The sequence below is a fragment of the Podarcis erhardii genome (assembly GCF_964252035.2).
Source record: "Podarcis erhardii genome assembly, chromosome: 16".
NCBI lineage: Eukaryota > Metazoa > Chordata > Lepidosauria > Squamata > Lacertidae > Podarcis > Podarcis erhardii.
The window spans coordinates 32,735,494-32,745,123 of NC_138514.1; the positions used below are offsets into that span (position 1 = coordinate 32,735,494).

The 9,630-nt window shown below is 43.3% G+C and overlaps 1 protein-coding gene across 2 annotated transcripts; it reads right to left on the bottom strand.

Moving 5' to 3' along the window:
- Positions 1–740: 740 nt before the first annotated feature.
- Positions 741–9,248, bottom strand: LOC309331774 (uncharacterized protein C17orf78). 2 transcript variants are annotated; one of them, XR_014151958.1, is made up of 7 exons: positions 8,738–9,248; positions 7,713–7,796; positions 5,871–6,137; positions 5,104–5,251; positions 3,056–3,177; positions 1,703–1,813; positions 741–835 (listed from the first exon to the last, which is right to left on the bottom strand). XR_014151958.1 is itself a non-coding variant. In XM_081844290.1 (7 exons), exons 1-7 carry the CDS (start codon positions 8,790–8,792, stop codon positions 824–826), a joined length of 765 nt encoding a protein of 254 aa, XP_081700416.1. In that variant the 5' UTR covers positions 8,793–9,244; the 3' UTR covers positions 741–823. The 2 variants fall into 2 exon arrangements, 1 of the variants encoding a protein (XP_081700416.1); XM_081844290.1 differs by having other exon boundaries at positions 5,104–5,217; positions 8,738–9,244.
- Between the last annotated feature and the right edge of the window lie 382 nt (positions 9,249–9,630).

Sequence of the window (9,630 nt, forward strand, 5' to 3'; positions counted from 1 at the left end):
AGATTTATAGCTCTCTGAGGGGTAAATTACCTTTGGGTAACTGGGAGAATTTTGGGTAAAAATAATAATAATGGTTGCTACAAGGAAGAGCCTAAGAAGAGTATTGACACGTCTAGGATTTTGCTTAGGCGAAATGTGAAGTGGTGGCTTAAGGTGTTGTTGCATTACAATTTAAATGTTTGGTCAACTTGTACAAATAATTTAAATAAAATGAAGCAAACGTTGATGGCACCAAGTAAAGCAGTTCAGCAATATTAAAATAAACATCCACTTGACACTGCCGAGCTGAGACACAAGTATTTTTTAGAATAAAATATTTTGAATATAAATAGGTGAGGGATAATTATTTTGCCAACACCTGGCACATATAAAAATGGGGAAATGACCAACTGCCTCTAGGTTTTTATATGCGTGAAACGTGTATAGGATGGTGTTTATGCGAGTGTGCTATATATGTGCGGACAATAAGTTGTGTCAGGTGTGTGTGTGTGTAAAGGTTTTGTGTAAGTGATTAAATACTTGGACAACTGTATGCTTACAACAAATAAAAAATAAACACATAAATGAACAATAACTCAGACAAACGAAACACTGCCCCACCTAAGCCCAAATAAAAAGAAATTTTAAAAAGAAATGTTGAGTACATAAGGGGGGTAGATGTAGCTTGAATTTGCTATTTCTGAGATCATGTTGAGAATTTTAAACACACACATGCACACATACACAACCCAGTAAATGAGAAACACCTTTTATTTCACTTATTTCAGAAGCAATGCCTAAACACTCCTGAATTAAGATGTTTTGGGGGTGTTGGGACTTGATGTTAAACTTCTACCTGGAAAACAAATGAAAAATATACTTTATAATATAACAAGTCAAACTTTTGCATATTAAACAGTACTGTTAACATGGGGATGGATTTTGTGACAATGCAGGACTGGAAAAGCAATTCCAAATATTTTACTTCCATGTGCAATACTGTAATTAACTTGCATGCTTTTTTGTTTTTTTTTAAAGATGGCCACCAATTTGAATTACTTTGAAAGGGGCGTTACACAAATTGGGCTGGGAATTGCAAGTGGTGAATGGGCTGTCACTCTCAGACCCAGTTTGTGGGCTTCCCATGGGTATCTGGTTCATCAGTGTAGGAAAGAAAGAAGGGAGGCCAACAGTAGATGGAGACAGAGTCCATAACAGGGAGAGACAGAGCCAATTAATTTTGTCTCCATCCTTCTCTCATTTGAGTTCTAACAAGGGCAACCCTGAGACAAAGGAGGAGGAAGCTGGCAGCAAATGACACCTTCTTGACTGGTTGTGAGTTGGGGTGGTGGTGCAGATGGACCACTGGCCTGGTTTAAGAAGACCTTTCTTAAATTCTTATGGCTGGATTGGTCTTATGTGTGATCTGGCAGGGTTCTACTTGTTCCAGAACCATGGACTGTACGGCTTTTGACGGCTACTAGCCACAGTGGCTATGTTCTACCTCCACTGAATACCAGTTACTAGGAATCACAAATAGGGAGAGGGCTACCGCCCTCAAGCCCAAGTTGTAGGCTTCCTTTTGTAGGACCTGGTGCACCATTGTGAGAGCAGGATGCTGGACTAGATGAGCCTGATCACGCAGGGCTCTCTTCCTACGCCCAGGGAAGTCTCGTCTAGCTGAATGGAATAAGCACGACAGAATTGTTAAAAACAAACAGACCATGGTGGGGATTCCGTGTGCTGCAGGATTTGTGGCTTCCGTCATTTTCTTCTCTTTTGCTTCATGTTTTTGCGTAGGGAAGAGACATTGCCTCCAACAAGAAAGGGAACACTGAGTGAAGAAGAAACTTAATCAGCATGGCTAGGCTGGTCTAACTCCATCACAAAGCCCCGCCTAAGCCCATGTCTTCAATACAGACTTCACCAACCTGGTGCCCTCCAGATGTTTTGGCAGTCAATGCTGCCCTCTATATTGGTCATAAATAAGGTATGGCAGGTGGGGACTGGGTGAGGGCAGGCTCAGGTGGGTGGGGCAAGGCCTCATTCGCCTTAAGGGACTAGCCTCCTGTGCATTGCAATGCTGTGAAGCGTGTTTCGTCAGCCTCCTGCCTACCAGCCCCAATCTCCATTGGCTCCTAATCACTAGTACTAGGCTCAAAACCAGGTACCAGTGTGCTTCCAGATGGCCTGTTTAGTGACTGTTCATCCTGAGTGCCCCCGGTCCACTTCCTCTGGTTCAGTGTCCCAGTCATTGCTGCACTCTGGGGTCATGACAAGTATTGAGGCCACATTTTGACAGCCCCTCCCAAAAGAAGCCAGCCTTGTCCACCACTATCAATTTCCTTGGGACTTGGACAGGCCAGAACTAGGGTTGGGTGAATCTGTCTATTTTGGTTTCAGTTTCTCGTTTTTCCAGTCTTGAGTTCAGTTCTCCACATTTCCACATCAATTAGTGTTTGCTTGTTTTTTCAAAAATTATCATGAAAATCGATTAGCATTTTATTGCAAATTTATCCCAATACACACATACTTGTATGCAGTTTTGCCTATTATACACATTTTTGCAAAGCAATTTCCCAGTGTATTTATTATTACTAATATATGCATTTTATGCTCACGTTATGCATTTTTGCACGTTTTACGTGACTGTATAACTATTGCAAAATTCAGAGAAGTGCAACTTTCAAAGGATGGCTGTGTTTCAGTTTGCTTATTGTTTAGAAAAGTGCAAATTAGGTAGGTTCATCTTTAAATGCAATGAATGAATTGAATTTCTCCCCCAATCCTAGCCAGTACATGAAATTTCACCACTATTTGCTCCACACTGAATCCTCTGCAAATATGGGTAAGGACCCTAGTTCAATGGTGAAGCATCCGCATTACATGCAAAAGGCCCTAGGTCCAATCCTTGCTATCTCCAGAAAGGGCCGGGAGAGAACCCCGCCTGAAACTCTGGAGAGCTGCTGCCAGTCAGTGTAGACAACACTGAGCTAGATGGACCAAGAGTCTGACACGATATGAAGCAGCTTACTTATTTTAAATTGTCGCAGTGATTCGGCACAAGCAAACTTACAGGACAGGGGACTTCGCATACACCAAATACCATAAAGAAGAACATCAGGGGCACCATGACACACAAGATGGCTATTTTCAGGAAGACACCTATCTTTTTCCTGTCCTCCATCTCATCTGTTTCTGGGGACAGAACGAGAAATACGAAGCATAAAATAGGCGAGGTAATGTAATAATGAAAGATAGGAGCTGTGTTGTAGGGTATGTTCACATTTACAACTTTAAAAGGCAGCACAGTTGTTCCCCTTGCTGCGTTTCAAGATGCATTTGCAGACTTGCTCACATCAGAGAGGGGGTGGGGATGTTTTCACCCAATGCATATTTTTTGTCTTCCTTGCCCTTCCAACCCCTCCCCAACGCCTACTCATGAAACATATGCTAGGGTTGCCGTATTTCAAAAAGTAAAATTCTTCACATCCTCAAACCTTTTTTTTAAAGAAACCCATCAAAATTGTTAAGCTTTTTGGGGGAAACCTCCCCCGCAAAATGGTGATTTTAAACTTTTGGAGCTGTTTCCACTGCTTTTTCCATCACATTGCCATACATCCTGGTTTCCCCCTGAAATTTTGCAGATTTAGCAAAATTCCTCCATGACGCCGTTTTTACACCCGGAAACTAGGACACGTCAGGAATTTTCCTGACGTATGGCAAGCCTAGCATATGTTTTCATCTGTGCATGTGCAATGGCTATCTTAAATGTTCACAGCACAGATACGGTGGATTAAGTTTTCTAGTCGGATTTAATCTGGATCAGGGCTGGGGGGGGGGACCGCATCGGACAGCAGTATTTGTCAAGAAACTGCAGGATCAATATGGACCATGGCTAACATGTGAATGTGGCTTCAAAAAGTAGCACTGGGAGCCACCGGATGTGGAGTAAACGTTAATGCGAACACATCTGTAGTCTCAAGACCAGGCTTCCTCAACCTTGGCCCTCCATATGTTTTGAGACTACAATTCCCATTATCCCTGACCACTGGCCTTCTAGCTAGGGGTCATGGGAGTTGTAGGCCAAAAACATCTGGAGGGCCGAGGTTGAGGAAGCCTGCTCAAGACATTTCAGTGCCTGAGGTGGAAAATCTGAGTGGTATTTTCCCACCTTTCAGCACACCAACAGTGACTGGTGGGGCAGAAGGCAGGGAGACTAACAGTAGGTGGAGCCAGAGCTAATGATGGGCGGAGCCATGTAATACTACTTTTAGTCCTCCTCTTCATTGAGTTCTACAATGGCAAAACTGAGAATGAGGAGGCAGCTGACAGTGTAATGAGAGATCTTGTAATTTGTTGACACTCCCTCCTTGTTGAGTATTTGGCAATCTGAGGACTTGCTGTGTCCAGTTCTGAGCACCACAATTTAAGAAGGATATTGACAAGCTGGAACACGTGCAGAGCTTTATGAGGAACGGTTGAGGGAGTTGACTATGTTTAGCCTTCTGAAGAGGAGACTAAGAGGATATATCTTCAAATAGGTAAGGGACTCCCACATGGAGAATGGAGCAAGCTTGTTTTCTTCTGCTCCAGAGGGCAGGATCCAAACCAAGGGATCAAGTTACAAGAAAGGAGATTGCAACTAAACATAAGGAAGAGCTTTCTGACTGTAAGAGCTGATGGTGAAACAGACTCTCCATACAGGTGGTAGAGTCTTCTTCCTTTGAGGTTTTTAAACAGTTGGGTGGTCATCTGTCATGTATGATCTAGATGAGATTCCTGCATTGTAGGGCTTGGACTAGATGACCCTTGGGGTCCCTTCCAACTCTACAATTCTCTGATTCTGTGATCTGCACTAACTATTGTTCTGTTGCTTGTTAATTTCACTAGGACTGCCAGCTACTTTGAGATGGGATTCCTTCAATCCACAGAAGAACTCCTTGGTGAATTGTGCACCTCAAGTCATGCAAAAAAAGGTGGGATCTAAGCTTTTTAAAGAAAAAATAAATTACATTTTAAGTTCCCCTGACTTCTGTCCCTGCAATATAGCAAAGTATGCAGTATTTATTTCAGCTAATTATTCTTCTTACGCATGCAAAACTGGAAAAAAAAAATCATTACCTTGACATGTTGCATTGATTGCGATTTCATTTGCCTTTTCCAAACTTCTTGCAAAATTTTCATTATTAGTTTGATTGCTGATGATGAAACAATCCGACACCCCTGGCAGAAGCACTGTGAACAGAAATTGTATCTGGGGTGTGTTTATCTGCCAGGGAGTTAAATTAGAAAAGTTGAAAAATAATGCTTGCATCTTGCAATGTCCCCGATGTCAACACCTCCCCCCCCCCCAGCATTATACATATGTTAAAAAACCTAGGTGCCATTTGTTCAGCCCAAGGGCCACATTCTCTTTTGAACAACCATATGAGGGCCACATGCAGGGTCAGGGGTAACATGGAACAATTACCTTTTAACAGTAGGCTAGTTTATACACACACTCACACCCCCTTCTCTGCCCTCTCTCCTGACAAGCAAGAGGCATTGTTATCCAAGGACATATTCCAGCCAGGCACACAATTCTCAGGCTGGTGCAAGACCAGTGAGGGGCGTGGCCTGGGGGGAGTTCCAGGGGCCAGATACAGAAGTCCAAAGGGCCACACTCAGCTCCCAGGCCTGAAGTTTGCCACTCATGTCAGGGATGAGTCATAGAAGAGGGTAAGATAGCAAAAGTGGACAATGGGTTTTAGCTAACTAAATTCTACTCAGAGTGAGCCCACTGAAATGAACAGGCTGATGTCTATTAAGTTCAGTGGGTCTATTCTGAATTGAACTGACATGGAATACAACCCAATGCATGGCCCTCAAGCTCTCCTTCCTTTCCTTACCTTTCCCCATAATACTAGCTTCTGCCTGACTCTGGAGGCTCTTTCTGTGATCGGCCGATATCAAGCAGCATTTAGCAGCACAGCCCCTCTCATCAGGATCTGCGATTTGTTTCATGCCATAGAAGAGATCCATAGCTTTTAGTTTCCCTCTGTACATCTTTTCGGAAACAATGAAGTGTACTTGCATGGTGCCTTGAGGTCCAGAACATTGCAAAGCAGCCACAGTGTGATTTCTGGACAACTCCTCTCTAGATGTGTTTTCACTTTCTGTAGAAAGACAAAGTAACAACAACAACAACAACCCAAAACCAGTTGTTACTTAAGATAAAGGAATTTAATAAGTTGGTCTTAGGATTCAGCTACATTGGCTGAATTGGCAAAGAAAAAGTGTTTGTGTGTTGTGTATGCATTGTAACACTGTAACATCAGATGGTGCTGTGGAGTTCCGTTTTTGCCAAGCTGATATCTCATACAAAGTTTACAAAGCACTTAACTCAAATGCTTCTTTGATGTGTCTAGATCCAGCCTTAGACCATTCCAGCCTATGCCTTGCCACCTCCGAAATATCACCTTCCTTGTATTTCAGCTTGTTTGTGCCCTTCTCACCTTCCTTTCTCCTCCTCCTCACTTCTTTGCACACTTGCTTAAAAGAAGAGGCAGATTCACATGTGAGATCACTCTCAAAGGGTGGGGAATCTCTGGGCCCCAGATCTAGTTAGGTCCAGTGTGACTTGCTGTGCTATAGAAATCAGCTTGGAATACTGTGTGCATTTCTGCTCACTGCACCTCAAAAAGGATATTGTGGAGCTGAGGAAGGTTCAGAAAAAGGCAACTGAAATGGTCAAGGGGATGAAGCAATTACAGTATAGGAAAGGTTGCAGCATTTGGGTCTTTTTAGTTTAGAGAAAAGACAAGAGAATCGTAGAGTTGGAAGGGACCACAAGTGCCATCTAGTCCAACCCCCTGCAATGCAGGAACCTTCCACCCAAAACAGGGCTCAAACCCGTGACCCTGAGATTAAGAGTCTTACGTTCTACTGACTGAGCTAACAAGAGGCGACTTGATAAAATTATGCATGGTGTGTAGGAGAAATGGATAGAGAGCTTTCTGCATCTCTCATAGCAGTGGAACTCAGGGACATCCAAAGAAGCTGAATGTTGGAAGATTCAGGAGAGGCAAAAGAAAGTACTTCTACTCACAGCAGTGTATACTTAACCTGTGGAACTCGCTGCCACAGGAGGCACTAATAGCCACCAAACTGTGTAGCTTTCAAAGAGGATTTAGACAAATTCATGGAGGATTATCAATGAGTACTAGCCATGACGGCTATGTTCTGCCTCCAGTAGCTGGCTGGAAACAGCAGGAGGGAAGAGCGCTGTTGCACTCAGGTCCTACTTGCAGGTTTCCAGCGGCATCTGGGTGGTCGCTGTGAGAGCAGAATGCTGAGAATGCCTCCTGCCTAATGATGTATGTGGTGGAATTCAAAGCAATGAATGTTCAATAAACAGATGATGTTATACATGCTCACTGCAAAATTTGTGCAAACAAATACAAAGGCCCAATAACCAGGTCATCAGGAAGCAACCTGAATTAACCTCTTTGTGAAGCCAAAGTGAGGGACCTATGGCTTCCCACAGATGACATTGCTGGACCATGGCTCTCACCATCCTACTCGGCTTGCCAGCCACACTGGCTGCAAGGGCTGATGGGAGCTGGGAGTCCCACAACACCTGGAAGGCTGTATGGGCTGCCCATCTCTGCTTTAAACAGAGGGTTCCTTGAGAAATCTCAGTGGTTTTGGCGGCCTTTACAGAGGAGAAGGCATTCCTGAAGCTCTCCTACCTTTCAGTATGATGGATATTCTTTTTGTGCTTTTAGGAAGGAGTTCAGAGAATCTTTGCACGCAACAGTGATAGTTCTGGAGTCCTGAAAGGGAATGGGCAGAATGGATGAACAGCCTTATGCAGATGGACATTCCTCTCCAATTTGTTTCTTCCTAGCTGAGAAAAGTCTCCCCATTGCTGCAATGTCTATAATGGTCCTTTGCTCTTCCAAACTAGGTTTCTTTATCCTGAATTTGGCCCCCTTATAGGGAAAAACAGAGCTGGGAAGGGAGAGATAGAGTGTGCTTAACTCTCCTCCTGGTGGCTCCTTTGGGGTGTGCCTGCAACTTGCACCTGGAACCCTGTAGTGGGAAAGTCTTATGGGGGTGAGGGTGGTTATCAGTGAAAAAAGCACCAGCTAGGGAAAGGGTTCTCTGCTCCTGCAGCTGCTTTTTCCTTTGGCCCTCCAGATGTTGCTGAACTACAATTCCTGTCAGCACCAGCAAGCTAGGGATGATAGGAGTTGTAGTTCAGCATTATCTGGAGGGCCAAAGGTCCCCCAAATCTGCCTTAGAAGAAACAACCACCACATTCTATGAACATATTGTTGTGAGCTTGGGGTATGTGTGTGCAGTGGCGTAGCGTGGGTTGTCAGCACCCGGGGCAAGGCAAGTAATTTGCACCCCCTAACCTGTGGATTTGTGCCCCCTAAACCTAACCCCCAGATGTTGCGCCCGGTGCGGCCGACCCCCCCCTGCACTACCCACGTTATGCCACTGTGTGTGTGTTAGGCTGTATGGTCCTACTTTGACACTCTAACCACAACTCCACACTGGTTGTAATTCTGGACACACAACCTTGGGAAAAGTCCCATTTTGTCCAGTGAAATTTTCTTATTAGTTAAATTCATTTTGCATGTTCCATCGAGAAACTGAACCCACTATTTATATTTTTTTCTTGTGCAATTTGTTTGGATTCCTTCCTTTACCTTTTGTATTGGAATATAGAATAATCTTTTTTTAACAGAAAGAATGATCTGCTTACCTTGCTGACTAAAATCTTGCATCAGCGATAAACTAAACAACAGTATAATATCCATAATGTTGGAATGAGAATTAGGTCATGATTTACTGTCCAATTCCTTGTTTTCTTTTCTTCTATATGCACATGCCAGTTTGAGGTGGAAGTTGCTTCTTAAAAGGGACTGTAAAATTGCTAGGTAGAGTTGGGAAAAAATTAATATTGTTCCCCCAAAAGATCACGATTGCCCTGATTTAAAATGCCTGAAATCAGAAAATGCAAACTAATTCATCTGACAGTGTTGACTGTTTCCTCCTTTATTTTAGCAGTTTATTCCATTTTAAGATCTTTTATTGCCACAAGATGATGTGCTCTAGGTAATAATTTCCATTATAAGCATAGTGTCCACAAGTTTCTCTTAAGCATTAAATGAAAGATTAACAGGAGGAACTCAGTCCTCTAGAGATCACAGCCTGTATATATACGGACAAAAAACCCCTAATCTATGCCTATGCCTGAAATTCTGTTCTGTTCCATTGTGCTGTATCCAGTTCTAGAATGGATAGGTTATGCTGCTTCTGTTGTGTGGCCTTCTAGAATTTGGGACACTTCCAGAGAACCTGTTTATTGAACATTTATCCTGATTTGCTTGCAGGACATAAGTCAATGGCATACCTTCCAAGTGTCCCTGTTTTCCAGGGACAGTCCCAGAATAATGAAAGCCATCTTGGCTTCTGATTTGATCCTGGAATTGTAGCACCTTCTGCTTGTGGTTAACGCTTAGCTGGAATGAAATATTCAACGCAGCAATAGAGAAATTAAAATAGTAATTTATTTGTCAGACAAATAAATGAGAGGCTCAGTGGTACATGGTTAGCAAGCTCTCGCCTGGCCTCCTGCCATTCTGGCCAGCACTT

Excerpts from the sequence above, each read along its gene's own strand:
- LOC309331774 (XM_081844290.1), bottom strand. The coding sequence starts at position 8,792 with ATGGATATTATACTGTTGTTTAGTTTATCGCTGATGCAAGATTTTAGT. Across the intron at positions 7,797-8,737 it reads GCAAGATTTTAGTCAGCAAG|GACTCCAGAACTATCACTGT; the intron begins GTAAGCAGATCA and ends ATTCCCTTTCAG. Across the intron at positions 5,218-5,870 it reads AGCTAGTATTATGGGGAAAG|TGCTTCTGCCAGGGGTGTCG; the intron begins GTAAGGAAAGGA and ends TTCTGTTCACAG.